We start from the raw sequence: 26,896 nt of genomic DNA on the forward strand, positions 1-26,896 counted from the left end.
TATTATCTAAAAGACAATTATACATTATGCTGGACATTTTAATTTTTTATAGATTATTGTCTGCAATCTTGACAATGTATTGATTTTAGTACATTTTTAACAAAACTACGTCAGTGCTTATAGATGTATGAATATGAGATTTAAAGGGGGGTAAAGTGATTGCTCTCAGAGTGCAACAAATTGAAATTCATATCATGGCAGCAAACTATAAAAGAGTAATAACAACAGTGAATTGTTACAGCAGTGTTATAATAGATAATCAGCTTCATAATGTTGTGCATTATTGCACAGGGACATGTCAAGTATTCAAACAAGGAGTTATGTGCATAGTGGCCCACCACAGTGTTTGTGCAAAACTAATTAAAGTTTCTACACCTAATTTTAGAAATTCAGATTTGACCCACAGATTTTCGATGCCTGAAAATTCCATTGCTTTGTCCGGGGATGAAGATTATCATCAACTCCTTCCTAGTAATCCAAAACTCAAAAAAGGATCTTCTGTTCAAAGCAGTGGAAATCTGAAAGATATCACTGAAGAAGCCATAAATCTTGCTAGTGGAAAAATAAAAGAATTCTCATTTGAAAAACTAAGAAATTCTTCAAATCAAGCGAACTATAGAAAAGGAAGAAAAGTTAAGTCAGACCCATTCAGTAGAAGATCACTAGATTTTGACTTGATTAGTGGACATTTCAGCAGTGATGAAACTTTGTTCCCTCCTAATGGCATTCTAAATAATTGTTCCCATGAAGAAAAATGGCAGGTCAACAGCACCCCAGTTAAGGGAAGTGAGAGTTCTATATTTCCTTTGCCTATAGAAACTTTTTCTGATGGCAGTTTTATAACACAAATTTTGGAAAAGCACAAACTGGATGGTTCTTCCAGTGGAGATATTAAGATGTGCTTAGATATCTTGCTAAAATGCTCAGAGGACTTGAAGAAGTGTACAGATATAATAAAGCAATGCATTAAGAAGAAATATTCAGGTAATGTCAGTAGCGGAAATAATAGTGAGTCATTGGCCAATTCTGAAATAATCTATATGAATTTAATGACAAGATTTTCTTCCTACCTTAAACAGTTGCCTTTTGAATTTAGACACCCGGGTGACGTCGTAGAACTGATTAGTAGTTTGTCTGCTTTGGAGCAGTCTCATTTCTCCCCAATATTTGGCAATGAGCAACCACCAAGATATGAAGATGTTGTAACTTCTGCATCATCTGTGGCAAAGCAGCCATTTACCTCTAACTTAAAAAGAATTCAGGAAAATAATGATACAAATTCCTCAACCAACCTTATTCAAGTCCCCAGTGTAGATATTTCCTCAAATGCATTGCAGAACAATATAGATTCTAGAAATGATTCTCATGTACTATCTCAGTTACAATTTCTAAATCCATCAGATTGCGTTTTCCCCACAGAATCTCTCTATATTGTAGAAGAATCAGATGAAAAAAAAGTAAGGGGAAGTGCGTCAAGTGTTCAGAGTAAAACAATATGGGGAAATTCAGAGAGCAACCAGGAGCGAGCCGAATGGGTAAATCCTTTGGAACTTACTAAAACTTCACCTACTATTGCGCAGCCTCTATCAAAGGGTGAGCTCTCCATTTTAGCAGATTCCATTGATCAAACCTTTAACTATAATGTTCAGATCCCTAAAGAAGAGCCTAGAAAAAACAATCAAGAAGAGATAGACAAACTTTTGTTGGATTTGGAGAATTTTTCTCAGAAAATGGAAATTACACTGAGAGAAACTAATGTTGAGCAGAATGACCCTAGCTGTTTGAAAAGCAGTGGTTTAACCACTGAAAACAAAGGCAAAGATTGTTTTCCTGAAGACAAAAGCATGCCTTCTTCCTTATCAAAACTTGTAGAAATCAATGGTCATAAAATGGATGAAGATGACAAAACTCTTTTATTGCGTATTTTGGAGAGTATTGAAGACTTTGCCCAAGAACTAGTAGAATTCCAATTGGGCAAAGGAAGCCTATCAAAGGAGAAAGAAGTGATGCATATTCTTCAGGAGACTTTAGCCACGCCTTCCGTTACAGTTGACAAGCAGAGCTACATAGATTCAGTGAAGAAAAAAACTATCTCACCATTAATTCAACAGATGCCAGAGATTATCAAGGTAAGATTGCAGGATTTTTTTTCATTAACGCTTGAACCCATTCATACAAAAACAATGTTCTATGGAAATACTGTAACAGAAAATTATTTACATGTCATTGAACTTGTCCCTCTTTATAGTAGATTGGAAATCTGCCACAAGTCCAAACTTTCTAGTGCACAATACAAAAATAGACATAGCTTGTCATGTGTGAAAACCATCCAGAATTCACTGGAGTTGGGAGGCCAATAAACTTAAATAAATTTAAAAATAAAATAAAAGCACAGGTAAATCTGTTAGTGATTTGTATGACACTTTAAGAATAAACGTGCTTATATTCATTTCACTTCCATTTTTACATAATCGTTGGTTTAAATAATTATTAATTATCCCATTTTCAATCCGAGTTTCAAAAAAAGAAGGGGTTGCTGCCATTTTTAAATGAAATTGTTCCAAAGTACCTGTTTTTTATGAGAATTGAAATCGGTTTTAATACTTTTCCCTCAAAGGCCCAAATATGTCTAACTCTCCCTCCAATAGGTTTGGTAAATCAAGATTTCATTTATATTTAGGATATCAAGGATGACAATTTGCATAATCAGGTCTTTTTTGTTCCTACATGAAATTAAACACATTCTCTGGATTTCAAGTACTGTACCGATTTTGGTAGCTCCATTTTTGATCTAATTTAAAAAGCATATTTTTAAAAGCGCTGATCTTAGGAAAGAGGTCTACTTTAAAGTGTTGTTGTCTTATTGACAAACATGTAAGGAAAATATTTAACAGCCTGATAATTACCATATAATGTCTCTTAGACAGAAGGAAGCTGTATTTTTTTAATCACATGAAACATAAAAACTAAAAGAGACTTCAGTCTTTTTATATGATAGTCTAATCAGAAAAGTCTGTGCTTTTATTGTGGCTTCTGTAGATTATGGCTTTGATTTCATTTGAGATTGATATTTAAATTTGCACCTAAAATTTCACCATGGAACATCATAAAATATGTATCTTGGAAGGTGATATATTTAGCTATCTCTGCAATAAGTCTAACTTTAGCACCACTGCTAGTAGTGTGGTGGATGCCTCCCTTCCCACAATACCTCTGCTCTGTTACCAGCCAAGGACAGATTGTCTAACTGTCATGTAGCCAGCAGGGACAGATTCTGGTGTAGATTATACTTCTTGATAAATAATTGGTAAAAAGCATCTAGAGATCTTTGTGCTCAGGGATTCTTCGAATGTCAAATAAATGGCCTTGGGATGAGATATAGACAATTCTTTCTGAGAATAAAAAGACAAGGTATGTTTCACCTAGAACTTCTTGAACCCCAACCCCCTTTCACACAAAAAAATCAAGAAACTAGTTGAAGTGATACCTCAGAAGGACTTTACATCTTTGCTGGGAAGAACAATTTTCTGAGGAAGTAACAAAAATGATGATCAAAGATAGATCTCTGCGAAGGGACCCTGATTTACGAGGAGAGTTAGCTTTCCTTGCAAAAGGCTGTGATTTTGTTCTTCCATCCCGGTTCAAGAAGAGGTTGAAGTCATTCCAGCAAGCCCAGGTTTGAATGTGCTTTATTTTTTCTTCTTATTTTGTATCTCTGTTTTAGATCAGTGGTTAGAATGGTTTCTTCGCTTAGGCTTCTCTATTTTCAGAAGGTTATTTGCACCGAATACCTATTGGTTTAAAAATAGATCTTCCAAGCTTAGTATATAAATATCTTGTTGGTAAATAAAAGGAAACAGGTATTTTTTTTTCTTTTGGTATTTTCTTCTTGAAGGTGAAAATGTTAAAATAAATAAATATTATTACCATAGTAGAACATGGTAACAAATTGACTTCTGTTTCCTTTAAAAAGAAAAAAGAAATGGTCCTGAAAATTTCTATTTATTGTATATGTTACCAGCAATGTGTGACAAGCTGGCATTGTATAGAATGTCTAAGAAATCTTATTAAATGTGTGACATTTTTAGGCAAAGTATGATTATTTTAATATGCTGTATACTTTTCCTAGGTATGATATATAATACTAGACATTATGCAGAATGATAAGAATTATTTAGGCGAAGTATGAAAAGAGTCATGAAAAGGATTAGAGTTAGGGTTAGGACCTTAGGACCTTAACACTAACCCTTTATTGAAAAGACATATATGAAAATGAAAGAAACAAATGCAAAATAAAGGACTTTCTTACTGAAAAATGTAAGAGAAAAAAACAGCATTGACCTATTTGTTGCAACAAGGAAGGCTAGAATTGCATTTTAGCGAGAGTCTTTCATACTTTGCCGGTTTACCTTTTGCCATTGCACAGAATTCCTAAGAAATGTGTGAAATATTAAGCGTTTCATACTTTGACATCCCATTTCTGGCACTCGGTACTGTACATTTCTATAAAATGCCTTATTTCATACATTAATAGTAACATATACATTTTGTACTACATTTCAAATGTATGGGGGAACAAATGCTGACTATTAAATGTAAAGTGGCTAAGGAGATTGAAGTTGTTCCCAACTAATATTCAGTGAAAAAAACGATTTAATAGTATAAAAAGTATAAAAATGCTTCAAAATAAATGTCAACGAAAACTAGCCCCTTGCACTACCCCTTACGTGGAAAAGTAAAGAAAACAAGGGTATGGACAAAATACACCATGAAGACATAAGTAGCAGGGAGCTGTAAAGAGGAAGAAGTGCTCCTGATAGCAAAATACATTTATGAATTTCTTGGTGATATCCAGTGGCTATTTTTTAGTTATATTTTGGAACTTAAAAGCTTGTCTTCTGTCCTGGAGAGCTTTGATTAGATGCTTAAGAACTTTTTAAAAATGTACAGTAATAGTACAATAAATGCAGCATTTACAAGATATAGTATATAGAGCTGAATTATTTAATCATATAGGGTGAATTGTCTATTTATACCTAGAATTTCAAAATGTTTTAATATTGTACTTTTCTGAGAGATGACTGTTCTGTATACACACAGCTTGGCTTTTTTTTATCATAACATTGTTTTGTTCATTGGAAATACTATTTTTGTACATTCCTTGTTCACATTGTATAAAAATAGTAATTTTGTTTATTAACATTTAGGTCCAAAATAAGCAAGAGAAAAAACCAGTGACACCATCTCTAACTCCTTCAAATTCAACAATCACTCCACAGTCTCTATTGTCTACAAATAAAGAAACTGTTGATGCTCCCTTGTCCATAAACATTCCAACTTTCTATTTTCCTTATGGACTTCCGAATATCTGCAGTAATCATGACGAAATTATTATCAAAGTTGAAGCAGCCTTTTCAGAGTTTGAAGATAAGAAAGTTCCCTATAATGAAATGGGGAAAATTATAAAAGTAAGCATGATTATCTCCTGAATTTACAGATTATTCAAAGCTGGAGTTTCTTTTATAATATAGATAAAAATAATAATTTATTAAAGTATAAGGAAGTTTTGGGATGAAGCATATTTTAATTTTGTGTTTATGACATGAAGCCTTGAATGAATACAAATTCTGGTATCCAATAATGACATAAACTCACTCACATCAGAACAAGAAGTGTTAGTCATTGAGCAAACACAAGTAGATCCTTTGTTGATTTTAGACTAATAAAAATCTGAACATCATAGCTTTAGGTTAGAACTGGAGAATGATCAGGAATGCAGTATCCTCTAGATGAGGCCAGAAAGTACTTTTGGGTGGTAGGCAGAGTAAAAGAATCTATAAGTTCTGGTGGACAAGAAACAAAAGGATAACAGGATCTCTAGATTTATCATCTTCATCATACGTAAAGATTTCTAAATGAATTTTTAATAGAATTTTCATAAAAAGTTTTAAAAGCAATAAGAACTAATACAAATTAAATTAGAACAGAAAAAGCAAAAAAGAAAGAACAGAAAAAGCAAAAGGCGCAATTAAAAAAAAGAACAGTGAAAAAAAAGAGAAACATATCTTCAGGGAAAAATAATACTATTTTTTTAGGAGCAGGGGAGGGTTTGGTGTTCAGTCTCATTCTGATTGCAATAATAGTGTAGTGCAATTTTATAAATTTAATACTAATACTACTAATAGTATATCCTCATGTCAATTAGATCAATTGACTCTATCCAGAGATGTTGGTAAATATAAATTAGACCTCTTAAAATATGTCTGATCTGTCTTTTGTGATATTAAATTCTGATGTATCCAAAATCACTGCTATATTTCTTATTGAGCAGAAAAGAAGCCAGATGTTCTTATTTGCACCTGATCAACTGCAAATACAAATCAATAGGAATGAAAATTAGCAACAAAGTTCCTTATTGTTATTGTTGAATGATATTTTCCCTAGGCACATTCATGGCAACCAGTTTTAAATTATTGCATCTGCGAATAGTGATGAAAAAGATAGTTCTAATGAAGGAGAAATATAAGGAAGAATAAACACCCAAATACAGTATATGCAGCTTAATAGAGCAATAGTAATTAGAAATTAAAAATATGCTGGAGATTTGAGTATTTCTGTTTAGTTTGTCATATCAATGCTACACAAGTGCTGTAAATATTAGAGTACGTTTGTAAACAGCTTTGTTCCATATAGATCAACCTTGTTAACTCTCAAGAGTCTTTTTTCTGCTATGTATTCAAAATGGACTGTGATTAATACAAGTTTTGGTGTCATTTTTCTATAACTTAATATTTGGTGCTGCTGCTTTATTATGTTATTGTTATTCTTGAGATGGTGACATTGTTCGTTGGGTGGCATTCCTTGTTTTGAGAGCGGGGCATCAGAATTTCATTTTAATGTGTGCCATTGTGTATACAGGTAAATGACAAGGTTATCTTAAATCATTTGTGGTCATTAATCCATTTAAAAATGCAAATAAAATACATTTAAAGCAATCTATTAATCTGATTAATGAGATTAAAGCTTCAAAATTGTTTCATGTATGAAAGATTTGCACAGCAAGAACTATTGTTTAAATAATTCAAATAATAAAACTATAATTTAAGAAATAAGTCTGTGAGATTCAACTCAACTATATAATGCACTGCTTATAATTTGCCTGGGTTTTATTTTCCAACATATTCTAATAAAATGGCTTGAGAAAAATAATGTCTTTTCCTGGATATTAACAACAATATTTTGTTTTGTGCTTTTTACAGATATGCGGCTGTCCCTTATACTGGAAAGCTCCCATGTTCAATGCATCTGGAGGAGAGCAGACAGGATTTGTATCTGTACATTCATTTGTGGCCCTGTGGAGAAAGTGAGCACAGTGTAAAAATATTCTCTTAAAACAGGGATCTCCAACTTATTTGTGCGCTAGGTATTTATAATTTTGAAGGCATGTCCAGAGTACTACTGCTAGTTGCCATGATATTTATATGCATTTAGAATGCTCCTTTTCTGTATATATTTATGAGTGTATGAAATGCTTGCTTTCTACGAGGGCAATTCGGAAATAAACCTCTGTTTGGTTATCAGTGACAGAACTTTTATTATAAACGTTAGAAAACTACAACATTACATTACTTTTTGACATAATGGCCCTTCAAATTGAGGCACTTGTCATAACGTCTTACAAGGTTTGAAATTCCTTATTAGTAGTCGCTCGACACCAAATCTGGGCTATGGGGGGGGGATGATGTTTTGATGAAACAGTTTCCCAATGAAACTGCTTCATAAGTTCTTGGATGCGTCTAGCGAGCATTATCATGAACCAACACCGCACCGGAAGTGGTGCCATAGAAAATCCCACCAAATGTGAAGATGCAAAGGAGTACTGCTAGTGAAGTTCATGGAGCGTGGATCGACCATTCACCAGTCTACTGTGAAACGTTACGAAAACTTAGACGAGCCATCCATAACAAGCGTCGGGGCATGCTGACTTCCGATGTGGTTCACGATAATGTTCGCCCGCACACCACTAGATGCACCCAAGAACCTTTGAAGCAGTTCCGTTGGGATGTTTTTGATCACACACCCCCATAACCCAGATTTGGCGCCGAGCAACTAAGTAGTAGTTTGAAATTCCTTAGTAGATTTCAAACCTTGTAAGATGTTACGACAAGTGCCTCGATTTGAATGGTGATTGTGTCAAAAAGTAATGTAATGTTGTAGTTTTCTAGTCTGTATAATAAAAGTTCTGTATCTGCGAGTGTCTGTCATTGATAATCAAACGGAGGTTTATTTCCAAATTGCCCTCGTACTTCCTTGTCTGTTTTATCTGGCTTCTGTTTAAGAGGATTCCCTAACCTATCCTGATAAGGTTTCTAAAACCTCCCCTCATTTACTCCAGCCTTTATGCTGAGATTCTTCCACTTTCCCTACTGGGACCTTCAGCCTTTCTTCTTCAATCCTCCTGCTAGGATTCTGCATTTCAGCACTGTTTTCCCCAACTCTCTCAACAACCTTCTCCAATCCAGCCATTCCCTCTCCCAGACCTACATTCCCTTCTGCCACCACCTACATTACTGTGCTTTCAACAACTACTTCCCATGGGGTTTCTAATCTCATTGTTTTCTCAGCATGGGAAAACAGCAGGGTTTTCCAGCACTGTCTTCTTTAAGGGCAACTCGAAAGTGGTTAAGGCCATCAGATATCCCTCTTTTACATCCATTGATTTCATAATGCTAAATCTCTGTAGAAGAAAATATAATTCAGTGAGGACTTCGCTGCAAATTTTTGTATGTTTCAGAGGAAAAAAATTTCTTTATTCCCACTTCACAAATTAGAGGGAAGAAGTTTGGTCTAGTGGTTAAGGTAACAGCCTAGAAAGTGGAAGGCTGTGAGTTCAAGTCCCACCTTAGCCATGAAAGCCAGCTGGGTGATTTTGGACCAGTCACACAGTCTCAGCCCAATTCAGGGTTGTTTCTGTGAGGAAAAGAGGAGGAAAGTGTGTTGTATATGTTTGCTGCCTTGTGTTATTTGTAAATATAATAAGGGTAGGATACAAATAAATAAAATTGCCTACATCATCCTCCATACCTGTTCTGGGTTCACATTATGACATCTGTTTTCTGCCTGGTTGTTATGAGAGGAAGCTGTAATATTAGTAAATGAGAGATGGTTCTGAAATAGTGAGATGAAAGTTCCCACTAGTGGGAAAACAAAATGTTTGCAACATCTGCAGAGCTGTGTGCAGCAAAAGAACATCCCAGCTTTCTCCCAGTTCAGATAAAGCAGCATGGAATTAGAGGGGGGGAAAGGACTGATCTAACGAACATAGCAGGCTCTGTTTTTTGTTCCCTGGAGAGATTACTTAATCCATCTAGGACACGGGTGTCAAACTCGCCGCATCATGTGACGTGTCACGATGTATCACAACTTTTTTCGCATTGCCGGAGCTGGGGTGGGTGCGGCCTCCGCATGATGCAACCGGCCCACAAGCCGGCAGTTTCATCCCCCTGATCTAGGGCATGTAGGGCAAAGAAAGCTAATTTAACTTTTTTAAGTGAATCAGATTTTTACATATCAGAAATCATAACTGTTTAAAGGTGGTCCTCATTTAGCAATTGCCTTGGACAGCAACCATTCACAGTTACAATTATGATGTACAAGTTATTGGTAGATGATTTATCCTTCCAGAGCAGAAAATTTCTACATGACTTTTTTTTTAACTTTCATTGAATCAAAAAAGAAAGGAAAGAAGGTAGACTACATGCAGGCACTTGTCAACTTACGATCACAATTGAGCCCAAAATTTCTGTTGCTAAGTTGTTAAATGAACTTTGCCCCATTTTATGATCTTTCTTGCCATAGTTGTTAAGTGAATCACCACAGTTGTTAAGTTAATAACACGGTTGTTAAATGAATCTGGCTTCCCCATTGACTTTTCTTGTCAGAAGGCCCCAAAGGTCATCACATGACCCACTGCAACAGTCAAAAATATGAACCAGTTGCCAAGTGTCTGAATTTTGATCAAGTGACTATGGGGATATTGCAATGTTCCTAAGTGTGAAAAATGGTCATAAGTCACTTTTTTCAGTGTCACTGTAATTTTGAAAATCCATTAAATGAACGAAGACCACCTGTACTATATATATTCACATTTTGTAGGGAGTTAGGAAGATTACCTTGACGGACATAGGCCAGATCTGCAACAGGGGAAAAATAAGAAGAAGGTATGTTCAAAAGACTCAGGTAGAAGATTTCTTAATTCATAATCATATTTGGGAGGAAGGATGGGGTAAAGTATAGTCAGACTTGCAAGATTCTGTTTTTATAGCCAATATTAATAAGAGTAGTTTCAACTTTGTGTTGATTTCTTGGTTTGATCTACATAGTGGGGCTGACAGATGTGCATACATAGAAATATATAGATATAGCTAGATTTATACTTTATTGTGGCCTAGTTTAGTTATTTATGTAATTTTTCTTATTATTGCTATATATGAAACAACAACAATAACCTTGCACTTAAAGGCAAATGTAACATGTAGCTTTGGCTCTATATTATAGGTATTGATTAAAAGGTTATAGCAGCCTTCCTCAGCTTGAGAGACTTCTGGTTTCATAGACTTTGGGTTCTAGAATTCCCCAAATATGTCCCTATTTGAAAAGTGCCAAGATTGGGTAATACTGAATTAAGCTGAAATCATAGAATGTTTCCCTTCTTTGGAAACTCAGATTGATCGGAATATTCTTACAGTCTTGCTTCTTCTTTGTAGGATTCTAAACAACTGTCATGATGATGCATCAAAATTCATTTGCCTTTTAGCAAAACCTAACTGTAATTATCTGGAACAGGAAGATTTCATCCCAGTACTGCAGGTATGTTTGACCAATCCTTTAAATTCAAGCCTAGAACCTCCTAATAATAAAAACAGTTTGATAGTAGAACCAGTTACTGAGATAGCTCCCCCTCACCAGATGAATTCAACTGAAAGCAGGATATAGTATCCATTTGTTACTGACTCTGCACATTGGGATTCTTGCATTGAGCAGAGAATTGTGTTTGATAGGCCCCTTCCAATGCCAAGGTTTTATNTATGATTCAGTGGTGTGGCAAAAAGAGTAGGGAAAGTCCAACATCTCTTCTTTTTTTGTTTCTACATAATTAGAGCATGTTAGCATAGCTTACATTGTGGTAATTTTTTATTTTACCTTTCCCCAGCTTCCTTTTAGGTACTGTGCTAGTTTAAAAGGTTATGGCATTTTTCAGTATTTAATAATTCTGGTGTATTTCAGGATATAGTTGAAACTCACCCAGGACTGACATTTCTAAAGGATGCCCCGGAATTTCATTCCCGCTACATTACTACGGTTTGTTGGCTACATGTATAATGTTAGCATTTCTCTCTGCAAAGTTTCATTATTTCTAGTGAGATTGAAGCATGACCAGTGTCAGAAGTAAGACAAATTCAGGTTGGCTATTTGGCAATGATTTGTTTCAGCTATTTAATTTTTCCTTAGCTTTCATATTTGGTTTGCTTTTTCTACAAACTTTGCTCAGTTCTTTACAACTATAATCAATTCATAAAATGGTTCTTTGTGGCTGCATATCCATATAGGGATTTTTAATATTATAGAAATGGTTTAACACGTTTTCCTTTCCAATTCTGCTAATGAAAGGAATTTAGTGCAACTGAATGCAATTAATATGGCAGTGTTTCTCAAACTTGGCAACTTTAAGATATGTGGACTTCAATTCCCAGAATTCCCCAAAGGCTAGCAACCTATGGTGGCTAGGGAATTCTGGGAGTTGAAGTCCACATATCTTAAAGTTGCCATGGCTGAGAAATTGTAATATGGGATTCTCTTTGAAAACTATTTAGAAAGAAAAAGTGCAGCTGTTATGTTACTAATTAAAATAGCATATTGGGAATATGTTTTTCTGAATCTTTAAATTTTGGCCCATGTTCAAACATTGCTCAAATTGCCAGTTTTACCTTTAAGGCTCTGATATTACTAAATGTATATAACCGATGGACTGTCTATGGCACTGTGATTGGATCAGGTCTGGGATTTGAAAGTTTTATTCTCACAGGACTTCATAGTAGTATGAATTCTGATGAATGGTTTGATATATAATCAATAACTCAGAAAGGTTGTGGATTTCCCTTCACAGAGTGCATTCAGACAAAGGCTAGACAGCCATCTGTTATAGATATATTAATTTGGATTCCTAAATTGATCAAGTCATTGGACAGGACTGTCATAGGGAAGATTGGGGGGGGGGGGGAAAGAGATTTATTCTCTATAGCACCTGAGGGCAGGACAGGAAGCAATGAGTGGAAGCTCATTAGAGGGAGATCCAATCTGGAAATAAGGAAGAATTTCCTGACAGTGGAAATTATGAATCAATGGAAGAGCTTGCCTGCCAGCTTTGTGGGTGCTCCATTGCTGGAAGTTTTCAAGAAAAGATTGAACAACCATTTGTCTGGGATGGTATAAGGACTCCTGCCTTGGACAATGGGTTGGACTACAAGATCTCCAAGGTCCCTTTCAGCTCTATGATTCTATGACTTGATGGCCCTTTCCAACTTTATGAGGCTCCTGTTTTTTTCTGATTAAACAAACCTGAAAAAGAGATCTGTACAACTATCATGATGATGCATTTCATCTTTAATTTGTCAGTGATTTTGAGGTGTATATTTAATCTTTTCCCAGGTTATTCAAAGAATATTTTACATAGTGAATAGATCATGGTCTGGAAAAATATCATTAATAGAGATGAGGAAAAGCAACTTTCTGCAAGTATGTTAATTTTCTGCCTCCATATGAACAATATGTGTCTTAAAATATTTTTTATTCCCACAATTTATTCAGTGTATTTTGCAATTCAGTTGAATTAGCAATAAAAGTACTGTGCATTCTGGGAAGATGGGCATACTTTAAATATGAGGGAAATACTAGAGGTATGCTATCTAGCTAGACACTACTAGATAGAAGAATTCTAGAGGTATGCTATCTTGCTGGACATACTAGATACAAGAATTCTTCTATCTAGTACTGGCACAATCAAATAAAAATCTAGACTTTTATTAAATATACCAGATTCCTGGTACTTTTTTAGCATCTTTTTATGTAGAATTAATCCATTCTCATCTTTTCAGACTCTAGCCCTCTTAGAAGAAGAGGAAGACATTAATCAAATCACTGATTATTTTTCCTATGAGCACTTCTATGTTATTTACTGTAAATTCTGGGAATTGGACACTGATCATGATCTCTATATCAATCAGAATGATTTGGCTAGATACAATGATCAAGGTAAGGAAATTCAAACGCAAAAGAACATATTGTAAAGGTACTATGCTTTTGTCCAAGCACACATTTAGACACACAATCCTTGCAGGAATTGATTACCAAACTTAACTAACTTCCTTCATTCTTTACTAAAGACTTTTCCTATATAGCTTCCTATTTTTTCAATCATTAACTGCCATTCAGAACTGGCTTATAGGAAAATAGTCCTTGTCGTTATTGGTATATGGATTGTCATTGCTGATGTATATAAAGGATAGCTCAAAGCAAATTGTTAAACAAAATTATGTGTTTGCCATAACATTGCAAAGAAGATGAGTTAAAATGAAAACAATCATAAACAAACTAAATCCAAACTTCTTCATTGTCCTCAAATCCTGTAATAATGGTAATTTTTACCTGGAAATTTTGTTTTTATCCTACACTTGATGGAAGCATGCAGCTGTTCATAATTTTAATATTTGAGTGAACATCTCAAATTTATACCATACTATATGGATTTACCCTAATGCCTCTTCTACATATTAAAAAGGAATTCTTGTGTTAAAAGATGGAAAAAATGACTAAAAGGAATTCAAACTTAAAATAATCATAATAAATTGATGTGTAGTAAAGACATCAATATATGTAGTATACAGCTAGTTCTCAAGCTATAACAAGTCATTTAATGGCTGTTCAAAGTTATGACAACTCTGTTTCAAGCTTACAGTGGCTGCAGCGCCCCCTGGGTCATTCGCCCTCACAGAGACACTGCAGTGCCTCCCTGCATCTCTCCCCCCCATCCCGCTATGATGATATCCTATAGCACTTGGACCTGCTCCCTGTGCCTCCTGGAAAAAGCCATTATTTTCAGCGCTCAAAACAATTCCTTGCAGAAATGGCAGCTGCTTTCCTAACTTTCTGCCTCAATCAGCTGGACATCAGGAGATTGCAAACCTCTCCTGGCTTTCCCAAAGGCTAGTAAGAGGCAGGAGAGGTTTGCAGTTATTTGACAGCGAGTCTATTCCTCCCACCACCATTGAGCTGGTTTTGGCTATGCAAAACTTTTGCTGCTTGTCTGCCTGCTTTATGGACCCAGCTGGGTGGCAGGCCTCCCTCACTTCTGAGGTACCCATGCTTACTTAATGACCTGTGCATTCATTTAATAGTGGCATCAGGTAGAATAAGTCGTTAAGCTAGCTAGACTATCTCACTTAATGGTTGTCACCACTTGCAACCATAATGGGCAGGCTCCATGTTGATGTAGGTTGAGGACTACCAATATCTAGGAAAATGCGTAATGATAATGCTCATGTTGAATTTTGTATATAGTTGGATGTTGTGGCATGTACTAGTCTTCATATATTTTATTTTTAGGAATAAGATAAACATTCCTGACTATTTGTCCAGGTCTAGTTCAAAGGTCTCCAACCTTTCTGGGCTCACAGCCCGGAGGGAAGGAGAGTAGCTTCTAAATTGGTACGCGTGCACGCAAACAGCACCACGTGTGCTGGTGTGGCACTAGCAGCCCCATTTGTGCATGCGCAAACAGGCCATGCACACCCATCTGGCACTAGCAGCCCCGTTCGAGCAAATGGGCCGCGCAACCCACCTGGCGCTAGTGGCCTTGTTTACGCATGCGCAAATGGGCTACGCACACTTGCCCAGCGCTAGCAGTTCCGTTCACACATGTGCAAATGGGCTGTGCACACCCATCGGTGCTAGCAGCCCCATTTGTGACCACACGCATATGCAAATGGGGCCGCAGGCACTAGCGTGAGTGCAGGGGAGTGCGCACGCACATGTGTGCGCACCAGCCAGCCATTTCCGCGGCACACTGGCCAAGAGATCGTGGCTGGGAAGTGGACCACGGCCCATAGATTGGGGACCCCTGCTCTAGTTAATTCAAACAGTAATGTGTTTCTCAAGCAGAGCCTTCTAAACAAGATTTATTGAACTGAATGAGTAAGGTTACAAGAATTTCAGCAACTGAACTATTTTTCATAGGAATCTATTTGTTTTCTAAGACCTTTGGATGATACTTTTGTAATTCCTTTCCAATGGCTTTTTTGTGATCTAGCAAGGAGTCAGGTCTTTTTATCAATAAAATATGAGCTTTAGGTAGTTAACTTTTTACATAACTGTCTCCTGATCAGCCTACAAACTACCCCTCACACTTTTGTTTGTTTTTTTAATCTACAGCTTTGTCAAGCAGAATTATAGAACGAATATTCACTGGAGCTGTTCTTAGGTAAGTAGTAACATAAAAATAAGATGGTAACATTTCAAAAAATTGAATTTTGAATTTTGTCTTAAATTGCTTAATGTTATGAAAGGAATCATGGTTACAAATAGATACTCTGCCATAGTTTTCTCTCCTCTTTGAGAGGCGTTCACCACCTACTGTTCCCTAATAGGTTTCAATGATTCCCTATTCACATTCCTGGTTGTGAAAAGGCATTGATGCCTCATGAGAAGAAGATTCTCCAAAGGCAGTCCTCACATTTATTGCACTAAAAACCAACCCAGAATCCTGATTTCAAAGTTGCCATGTTAGTAATATTAGGATAAGATTCCAAATCTGTCTGGACTATAGTCGTCTTCAGGTTAATAAAACATTGATTTTCCAGGAATTAGGTAATGGATAACCTTAATACATGTTTAGGGATAGAAATTTTGTCTTTTATCTCCTTCAGATTTTCTGCAATTTTTAAAAATTTGCCTCTGGTTATTTTTTAATTAACAAATTAATTACGTATTTTTATATATTTTAGAGGAAGTCAAGAACAGAAAGAAAACCAGATGAGCTATGCAGATTTTGTGTGGTTTCTGATCTCAGAAGAAGACAAAAGATGCCTCACAAGGTAAAATAAATATCTAAAATATAAACAGTACATGATGACTGTTATCCGTAAGTGTCTAATTTCTTAATTACTTTATTGTACCTTGTGTGGGTTTACTCTTGAACTGGTCCAAAAGGTAAAAGAAACATAGAATGCAATGGATATAACATCAACATTGTTCAAGAAGAGAGGACAAGAAATAATAGGTTTAAATTATAAGTTGCTTTGGCTTGACATAGATAGATTTCTTTGAGAAGTGATGGCATTTCCTTCCCTGAAGATTCTCCACAAGAGGCTAGAAGTCCATCTCTTGGGATACTGTAGCAATTGGACTAGATGAGCCTAAAGATAGTATTCCCCAACCTTTATATTCTTTGATTCTATGACTGTCAGTATGTCAGCCCTTAGAGCAGTGGTGGCGAACCTATGGCACGGGTGCCAGAGGTGGCCCTCAGAGCCCTCTCTGTGGGCACATGCACCGTCACCCCAGTCCTAGGCCTTCAGCTGGGTTTTAAAAAACCTTTTCGCTTTAGGCCTCTGCCGCCGTGTGCAAAAAAAAAAGGTTCAATAAATCAATCAATTTCAACTTCTCGCGGGAAAAAAAAAGATTTTGCAAAGTTGGAATTGATTGATTGAACTTTTTAGTCCCACCCAGTCTGCCGTTACCATCTCAGCCACGTCCACCCAATTGGGCACGGCCACCCTATTGGCCACATCCAGCCAATGGGCCACACCCACCCGGCACTCGACGATGCATAAGTGGGTTTTGGGTTGCAGTTTGGGCACTCAGTCTGTAAAAGGTTCGCCATCAATGCCTTAGAGATAAGCCTGCTCAGGAAACACCTACTTCATTGATGCAGGGATAATAATCAATTCTTGAAAGCATGCTAGGGTTTCCCTCTGCTCCTTCTTGTACCAAACAGATCCAAGGTGGGGTTACTTTGAGTTTCTTTTCTTTCTCATGATTACATTGTCTCTTTATTTTTCTTTCCTACATTCCTTCTTCAAGAGTATCTTTGCTTTCCTCTACACAATGCTTCATAACATATTGAATTAATGGGTCCAAGTATTAGGAAACATAAAATATATTTCTCATTACTTAAAAATGAATTTAATTTACCATAATACATTTTGAGTTTATTGAATCTATCAAAAATGTTTTAAAATGGATGTCATTAGGTTTTTTTTAAAGTTAACTCATACAGTATGTTGTGGACAATATTTATGTGGTCACCAAGAGACAACAACTTGATGGCACATAAATCATATATGGCACCTATATATGGCACCTACCTTCCATGCCACTCCAGCTTCACTGACTACGAGCCACAAAATTTAACATGAGAGGAGCCTTAAATAGGAGAGAATGTACCTTTATATTGTAAAAATTATCTTTATTACTAAAGCCTTCTTCCAAGTAATGTATTCTCATCCTTTGTGTGTTGTTTCTGTCACATAAAACTTTTATAAAGCTGCTAAAAATATCATTCCATCCAAAAACTCTCTGAAAGTCAGATTTAGGATGGGAAAATAATACAGAATTTTCCACTGAACAACTGAGGGTATTATGTATTTTAACTCATTGTCTGAACTTCAAGGTAGCCTTTTCGGTGCAACCTGTCGTATAGGAAAGTCCAGGCAAAGCTTTGCTATGTATTATGTACATAAAAGGCATCCCCAAAACTCTTGTTACTTGTTGCCATACTATAAAATGCATCTTGATTCATCTCTTTGTTTTGTAGTATTGAGTACTGGTTCCGATGCATGGATTTAGATGGGGATGGCACACTATCAATGTATGAACTTGAGTATTTTTATGAGGAACAGTGTGAGAGGATGGAATCTATGGGTATTGAGCCGTTGCCCTTCCATGACCTATTGTGCCAAATGCTTGATTTAGTAAAACCAGAATATGAGGGTAAGAGCTATTATATGATATTTTCCCCTTTTTTTATTAAATTTATGATGCTTTAAAGAATTGTATGTCTTTACAGAAATATGCCCAGAGTAGCTTTCACACTAGCTTCCTAATCTTTGCACCTTCAGTTTGAAAATCACAAAAGTTATCCTGATCTACCATAATACATAATATGGAATTTAGTTAAGTTATTCAGACATTTGTAACTACCTCTTCAAATAGGTGTGATGATTAAGTGTCTAATAGATGCATTTATGAATGTTATTTTTAATGGGATAATAATTCCCTACAAATATGTCATCTATAATGTGAAGTGATCATCCATTTACTCACAAATGAGACATAATGCTAATTGGAACACACATCACATTGAAAGCAATCTTAATAAACATCTCCACGTGGGCATTTTTGAAAGGCATATGACAAAATGCACTGAATTCTTTTTGTTAACTTATCTGAATTCATTTTTACCGGTAGCAATTAATCTAGTCCTCACTGCTAGCAAGTAATCATATTATTTGAAATCAGCCTGGTCAGTTCAGTCTACCTGGGAAAACTATTAGCAATGTCCTACTTTAGGTTTCTGTGCTAGATCTTCCAAGGGCCTCCTCCACCCCTGAGGCACCACATAATCCACTTAACAACCTGCATGTTTGTTTAAACAATTCATTGGGGAGAGTAGGGATGGGGGGAGTCATTAATGAGAAGCTTCACTTAATGGCCGACACAACATGCAGTCATAATGGGCAGGGTCATTACGGTTGTATCTCAAGGATAATAATAATGTTAAAGCCGCTATCTAAAGTTTTTCTACTAGCGTTAGCTGTGTTTCAAACTACAAGTATGTTTCTTTGTTTATAAACACAACTCAAACATCCTACTTGGCATTTACACAAAATGACATTTTACATGATTTCATGGAAAAGGCTTGTGACAAGTTCACATGATCAGGTTGGTGCATACTGATTCAAACTGAATGGACAAAATCAATCAAGTTGTTTTGGAAGTAAGCCTACTGAGAAACTTGTGATTCAGCTTTGAAATACGCTGTTACTCCTTGCTCTCCTTGACAAATCTTTAAATAGTCATTGTTATAGGATACATGAACTAGGAGCTCATTTATTCCAATCCACTAAGAACTGTTGATTTAATAGTTAAATAATATATGCTGTTTTTTCAGGAAGAGTTACTCTACGAGATTTGAAGAGATGTAGAATGGCTCATGTATTTTATAATACTTTCTTTAACCTCGAAAAGTATCTGGACAATGAACAACGGGATCCCTTTGCTGTGCAAAAGGTATAAAACAGCTCTATTTCAAAGTAATGATTACTTAAAGGAAAAACTAGAATATTATCGAGAAAAATAACAAAAACAGTTTTATGTAATTGAGGAGGTATGGCCAGTAGTGTAAATTCCATGACAATGTCTGCAGATGAGCATTAAGGCAAGTGCACATTGCATTATGCTCTTGTGACCCAGGGCAAATTAGCCATCACGTTAGCTCCCGGCATACATTTCTGTACCTCATACTAAGCTGAAATTATTACACCTGATTGCTTGATCTCATTAGTGGTAAAGGCTGAGCCCATTGACATTAGTGACAATTTGGGGTAGTTTTAATTCACTGAAGTGAGATGGATGCCCCTAACATGCTCTTTATTTAAAATTCTTGGCAGTGTTTTGCTCTGATATACATACTGCAAAAAGGCAGGTATTAAATTTCATTTTAACATTTAAATTCCCTGGTGGAAGAGAGGTAGGATGGGGGAAGAGGAGGTACTGAATTTAGCGATTAATATGTGTCTTCTCCAAGTAATCTTTGGGGTGAAGCTAACATTGATTGCCCCAATTGCAGCCTTTTGGATTGTTTGTGAAATGGCTTGTGGAGTCTGATCCATATTCCTTTCAATCATGCCTCATGGTCAGCCCCCTTACTAGGACTAGGAGGTAAATCACAAAGCTTCACAGCTTTTATCCGAGGCTAAACTTTGCAGACAATTCAGCTAGATGAGAATTTTATTGCAAACAAGAATGAAGAATGGAACTATACAGTGCTGGCCATCAGTGAGAGTTCAAATACCCACAGTAGTATAAATGCATGGATAAGTATTTGGTGGTTTTGAAACTGAGTAGCTGTCATATATTTACATAACTTCCATATCTGGGCCAAAAACTGTTAGCTCCATCTTCAACTCTCACACTCATTTAGATTCTGAATGACTTTAGATATGAGAGATTGTGCATAGAACACATTGACTAAGTCAATTGATAGCTTATTTCATAAGTGGCAACAGTGCAAATGGGGAGAAATCTGACTGATTATACTCCTCAACTACATATATAATTGTAAATGAGACTGGGAAATTCATCTTAATTTTCAAGAGTCTATATTTACCCCAGACAAGCATTACAAGATATTTTATTGAAATACCTGTAAATCTTGTTTCCTTGGTCTTGCGAACTTACCACATTGGGCTAATTATTCTATCCCAGCCAAATTACATCATGTGATGGTTGTAGAGAGAAACAGGATGAGAGAGTACTATATGTAATATATAGTGTATAGTATAGTATAGTATAGTATAGTATAGTATAGTATAGTATAGTATAGTATAGTATAGTATAGTATAGTATAGTATAGTATAGTATAGTATAGTCATGAAATAGTATATATATCATGCCTTGAACCTCTAAATATAAGCCAGGATATCAATTCCATGCATGCATACATATATACATCAATTATTTATTACATGTATTACAGTAAATTTAGATCTCTCTTCTAAGCAAGACAGTAAAAGAAAAAATGCATAGAAAAAACACATTTATGTGTACACTTTTTTCTGTGCACTTTTTAAATGTCTTGTTTAGTTTTGTTTTGTTCTTGTATTTCCCCCCCTTTTTGGGAGTTTTCTGTTGTGAAAAGTAGAATAAGAACCAAACAATACAATTTCCTGTTAATATCTGTTAATATTAAACCAATGCTCAAATCATGTTTCTGGATTTCAGTTACTGTTAGCTGAAACCATAACCTCTTGGCTTTGGGCAAGTTAATATGGTTAAGGAGCCATATGATGTTGGTGAAAAGGTGGCAGTATGTTTGTGTGGGTTTGTGCATATATTAATATAATGATTTAATGTGTTATGCAAACTCTCAAAATTGTTTCAGTTTGAAAGGATAGTAAGATCAGAAATACTATGCCACCTTTTCCTTAAGTCAGAGATTAAATTTTGAAACAACTCCTAATTTTTTAAATATAATAATGAAGAATCTGAAGTACTTTTCCTTAATAATTTTAAATATAAATAATTTCAATAGTTTGCATTTTTTTTTAGCAGGTAGCCTTCAACTTACATTGTGACTAGAATTGTTGTCACTAAGCAAGATGGTCATAGAGTGTGATGTTATGTGATTGTGTCGCTTAGTGACATCAGTCCTGATTGTCATTGTTAAGTGAGCTCTTCTCATGACTGTGACTTCCAACTTCCTGATGGCTTCCCTATTAACTCCTTGTGTGAAGCCAGTAAGGAACATTGGAAATAGTGATCCTATGACTGCAGCTCACTGCCATGTAATCACGACCCTGGCATTAAGCACCCAGGTCATTATCGCTTAACTCTGGAGATGCTGCAACTGCTGGAACTCTGAGGACAGATCATAGGTCTCCCTTGTTCAATACCGTCATAACTTTGGTCGCTGAACAAATTGACTACCAAACTAAAATGAATTAAGAAAGATACCTGCAAGCAAGATTGTTAATTTTTAATTATTTTGTATACCTGATTAGGAACTTACCATAATATTTGCAGGATATTTCATTTACAGATATTACCAAAAATATGCAATGATTCTTCTTTGAATGCTTAGTAATAGTGTATTACACTATTTATTGCAGATATTTACAATTATGCATGTCCTAATCTATAAAAGATTTGTTGGGTTTTATCTATTTTTTTCTAATCCATGTATTTAGGATGTTGAAAACGATAGTCCAGAACCCTCTGATTGGGACAGATATGCTGCTGAGGAATATGAAATTCTTGTAGCTGAAGAGTCTGGCAGTGTACAGTTACAAGAAGGGTGAGCAAAATCATCTTAAAGTTGCTGTTCCAAGAAATGCTGAAACTCAATTGTTGAAATTAGTAGTGTTTTGAAATGAAATTAGAATGACAAAGCATGTTAAAACAGAAAATTTTGTTACTAAAAATCAAAATCGAATGGCTAATTAAAGGTCTCTCCAGCAGTAAGATGAAAAGAGAAGCCCAACCTCACAACTCCATTCCTTAGGCCATGCAAAACATTTGCAATTCTTACCATTCCAGGGTCAGTAGCAGTCCCTGGAAGTTATTTTGAATCCACAGTGGGAAATTTTAACCAACTTTATAACCAAAATAAATAATTTCCACCTCATGTTTGCAATAGAATGGAAATATTAGAACAAAATCGTGATGAAGTTAAAAAAGAAACATATTAAATGACAGGCTGAGGTCAAAAGACTTCTGATATTTAGAAGCTCTGACCTCTATCCACACTAGAAGAACGGACTGTACTGTTTGTAATTAACTCTGCAATGCTAGCTATTACTGTATGAGTGTTTGCCTACCTTGGCTGATTTCAAAATGCTAAGCATGGTTTGACCTGATTAGTATCTGGATGGAAGGCCATGCATTTAATGCCATACTGGAAAGTTGAAGGAACATCCTGGAAAAAGGAACTGGCTCATCATGAGGAAATTCAGCCTTGATCTAGCTATTTGCAGACTAATTTTGATAAGATTGAATGAAGATGGGCAGTATTTCAGAGTAGTGTAGTCCTTTTGGAAACACCCTGTCAGTATCAACCAAATGTACTTTTCTTCTCCAGCATTCCTATTAGAGACACGTGTTATGCCATACTTATTCTAGAGACCAAATAATAATCTGTGTTTTGGGAACCTGCATATTCTCTTTCTCCAATTCTGCTCAATAAGGAATGATACTTGCATACCTTCAAAAGTAGTGTGCTTCTTCCTGTACTGTTTGAACCCAACATTTATGAGGGAGATGGGTGGTTAAGGTTTGATAAACAAACAGACAGACAGACAATCTATGTCTTCCTTCCAAAGCAATTATTTGGGAAATGGAAGGATTGTCTTTACTCATTTTGCAAAACATATACTGTGTCACTATAGATATAAATGTGCATGTAAATGCATGCTCAAAAAAAATCAGAAAAATGGGCACTGAAAAAAATGGCTACAAAAACATTTGCAATTTTTATATTTGAATGTTATGATAAATTATCATAGCCTGTATCCTGAACTATCTTCATATGAATCCTTTACTTACACTCAACTATATTTATTATTATGTATCTATTTGGTAATTCAGACTTACTTGTCTTTAGGCTTCATAGGGCTATGTTTTATATTTGTCTTCATATTTTCTAAAATTAGTGTAATTTGAAAATTAGAAATTGATAATCAAACCATTTTAGTGTTAATCTCTTTATTCATTTCTTGTAGTTCCTTTGAAGATGATTATGAAACAGATGAATTCTTATCTATGCCTGAAATTGGAGAAAAGTCAGATAATTTAGTTATTTCGCATATTTCAGCATAAGAATGGAGATTTGTCCCTAAAGACTACTATTATTAAATACAAGAATCTTCAGTTCTTATATTTGAAGAAATAATAATGTTATTTGACAAGCTACCAACGTCTGAAACAAAAACATAATTATACAAGATATATTACTTCTTTCTCTAATGTAATAATTTTTCCTAACTATTGGGGTATGCATAGAATTTGTGCATTCATGGAACCTGTAAGGAAACAACAAAGACTGGATAAAGGTGAAAAGGTTCATATTTATATATAAAAAAGAATTTAAAACAACCAATAAATTCTTGAGGATTTTTTTTCCATTTTGGATTCTTCCTCCTCTTTTTATTATTTAGAAGCTATCTTCAGCTTCTTTCTTGTCTTACATAACTGTATACTAATTTTCAGTTTTTTGATATATCAGAAGTACCTGTCAGTTTCTAAATTATTTCTAGCTCACTGCAGATATTTATATGCATTATAGAATACTGAATGGTGATCATAATATGAGATTTTCAGGAGTATTTAAATCTAGTATCAAGTTCATGTTTCTTTTAAAATATAATATAGAAAAGTGATGGCCCATTGGTTTTATGGTCGTTCTTCATGAGATTTTTTTCTTTTAACAGAATAATTCTGTAATTTTATTAGAATTCTTCCAAAAAAATTCTTCCTTAAGAAATGCAACAATCCCTCTATAAAAGAAAAAATAGTATATATTTTCCAAACTTAATCAAAAAAATGAACGACCCAAAATTTATAACTGATATAAAGCCCTACCAAATTAAAGCATTTTAAATTGTAGTGTAGAAAATGAGAATCAGTTGACAAAATGAGTACAACACTCTTCCAAAAATAAACAAAAATCAGGTAAAAAATAACATTTACAAGATAGGTCCAGGAAGATACCGATAATATCTTATTTCCTTACCCATTCTTTTGAACCTTGTTTGTCAAAAAAAAAACCTTTTAAAGCTAAAAGGTAGTTCCCATTTGTATAAAGGAAGCATTTACAATAAATTGTTTAAATAGTTCTTAGTGGTATAAAATGGACTTCCTCATGAGGTAATATGTTCGCCTTCAGTGAAGGTCTTCAGATGAAGACCTGTTGAAAATGTTTTAGCAAATCCAGAACTGAGTAGAAGATTGAACTATCATTCAGAGGTGCTTTTGTTCTATGGTTCTGTGATAAAACAATGTCATAATGACGACAGATACAATCTGCTTAGAAGTGACAATGAAGATACTTGAAGCAGTAAGAAAGCGTGAACCATCAACAGTAAAGAAACAAGCAATCAAGGAATATGCTACAGACTAGCACTTAGTAGCTATGAAGGCCTTGGAAAAGATACTCAGATGCCAGGATGTGTGTATACCTACAAGGATCAGAATACTGGAGGCAATGATATTTCTGTGACATTTTTTGGAAGTGAAAATTGTACTTTGAAATCAGGCTAGAAAAGAGCATTGCTGCTTTTGACTTTTTGTGTTGGACAAGACTTGTTAGAATATCATGGACAGCTAGGAAAACAAAGAGCAAATGGATTATGAAACAATTCAACCCGTAGTTCTCACTTGGGGTACAGCTGAGTAGGTTCAAACTATTCTACTTCAAATGCATCATACAAAGACTTAGCTCTTTAGAGAAGGTGCAAATGCTGGGAAAAGTGGAAAGAAATAAGATACCAGCAGCAAACTGGATGGACTTAGTTACAGTAGTGATAGGTGCATCATTGGAAGACCTGAAGAAGCAGGTTATGGACAAATCATGGAAAAAAATCAATGTGGTCTCCAAGAGTTGACAATGACTTTATGGTGTATAATCAATCAATCAGCATACACTGACATTACACGCAACAAACAGAATATTGTAGTTTAATATTGTGGATAAACAAATATTCCTGATGATGAAATGATTCAGTTCAGAAAATATGATAGTCCACAACAAACACACATTAAGTAGTAGTATAAAATATTTGAATTGCAAATGAGAAAACTTTTTCTGAAAAGACCTTTTGTTCAATCCTGCAGGTTAGTTTTTTTTAATGTTTTTCAAAGGCACCTGGTTCACCACCACTAAAAATCTATAAGAATATAACTGTTTGAAAATGTTTTTACAACATATTTTAATGCCAATGTGTATAAGGATTTTTCTGTGTTCTGAAGGCATTTGTGATAAATTTGTGTCCATTTCTCACATTGGAACAGCTTAAGCCCAATTTCCTTTGAAATACATGTTTTGCATTCATCTTTAAAGTACTGTCTTAATTTAAATGATTAAATATGAGCATATTTTGGCAAATTGAACAAGTTAGAAATTATAATGTTTAATTCCTAAGTGCTTAACTTTTTTCTGATAACACAATATAAATAATTGTGCATTGTAAAAAATACACTAAAAGAGTTTATTTTTCCTATGTGTGTATTTTTGTATATATATCATATCTTGGGAATTCTGGATAGAAAGATGTCAGGATGATGATGATGATGATGATGATGAGACTGTAGTAGCAACAATATAGTCTAGTCTAACCTATCCTTTACAGTTTAATTTGCAGGCTAAAAGTGTGAACTGGAGTTGAGCTTCAGGATTCGGTTTAAATGCCACAAGACAACTGTGAAATATCTACAGTAACAATGTGTTAGAGTCATTAGTATCTCTCTAACTTATTGATGTAGAATATGATTCTCATTTTGTCTGTGAAAGTTTTGCTCCATGGCCCTAAATAAATTAATTTTCTGGGTTATAAATCTGTGGGAAAGGTTCAAAGCAATTATAGGGAAAAAAATTCAAATTCAGTATCCAGCCAATTCCACCTTTTTTAAAGAAAGCCATAGTCTGAAAGCCTGGAAGATCATTACTAATGCATTTAGATAATATTCATCTGGAAGAACCTATGGCATAAGATAAATTCCACTATGATGTACATTTTTACACTACCAAATATTTTTCAATAAAATCTTATATAGTTGGAAGAACATTTTGTTTCAAAGGCTTAGTCCAGTGATGGTGAACCTATGGCACGTGTGCCAGAGGCGGCACTCAGAGCCCTCTCTGTGGGGCACACCTGCCACCGCCACCAGCTCGCGCAGGTCCATTAGGCCACTGCTGGCGCCTGGAGCTGCAGCCCCACCCAGCACAAAGGAGGCGAAGCAGCTGGCTAGCAAGCTCAAGTAGAGCTGGTAGACCACGCCCCATGCTCTTGCTGGTGTCTCTGTGCAGGGGCTGATGGTGTCAGGCAGAAGCCCCCCTGCCTCGCCTTGC

At 35.4% G+C, this 26,896-nt stretch overlaps 1 protein-coding gene across 2 annotated transcripts; it reads left to right on the plus strand.

Moving 5' to 3' along the window:
* Positions 1-10: 10 nt before the first annotated feature.
* PPP2R3A (protein phosphatase 2 regulatory subunit B''alpha) lies at positions 11-26,045 on the plus strand. Of its 2 annotated transcripts, none has more exons than XM_015818883.1 (13): positions 11-2,129; positions 5,208-5,468; positions 7,260-7,363; positions 10,767-10,869; positions 11,287-11,361; positions 12,709-12,795; positions 13,155-13,311; positions 15,487-15,535; positions 16,059-16,148; positions 17,870-18,045; positions 19,226-19,344; positions 22,023-22,129; positions 23,553-26,045. In XM_015818883.1, exons 1-13 carry the CDS (start codon positions 195-197, stop codon positions 23,647-23,649), a joined length of 3,360 nt encoding a protein of 1,119 aa, XP_015674369.1. In that variant the 5' UTR covers positions 11-194; the 3' UTR covers positions 23,650-26,045. The 2 variants fall into 2 exon arrangements, with proteins under 2 accessions (XP_015674369.1, XP_015674370.1); XM_015818884.1 differs by lacking the exon at positions 11-2,129 and adding an exon at positions 2,826-3,676.
* Positions 26,046-26,896: the final 851 nt, after the last annotated feature.

This window comes from Protobothrops mucrosquamatus, unplaced genomic scaffold (assembly GCF_001527695.2).
Source record: "Protobothrops mucrosquamatus isolate PMUCROS unplaced genomic scaffold, P.Mucros_1.0 scaffold812, whole genome shotgun sequence".
Classification (NCBI taxonomy): Eukaryota; Metazoa; Chordata; class Lepidosauria; order Squamata; family Viperidae; genus Protobothrops; species Protobothrops mucrosquamatus.

Bases quoted from the DNA above. Each gene is read 5' to 3' on its own strand.
- PPP2R3A (XM_015818883.1), top strand. From the start codon at position 195: ATGGCAGCAAACTATAAAAGAGTAATAACAACAGTGAATTGTTACAGC. The intron at 10,870-11,286 runs GTATGTTTGACC...GGTGTATTTCAG, and splicing joins ATTTCATCCCAGTACTGCAG to GATATAGTTGAAACTCACCC. The intron at 22,130-23,552 runs GTGAGCAAAATC...CATTTCTTGTAG, and splicing joins AGTGTACAGTTACAAGAAGG to TTCCTTTGAAGATGATTATG.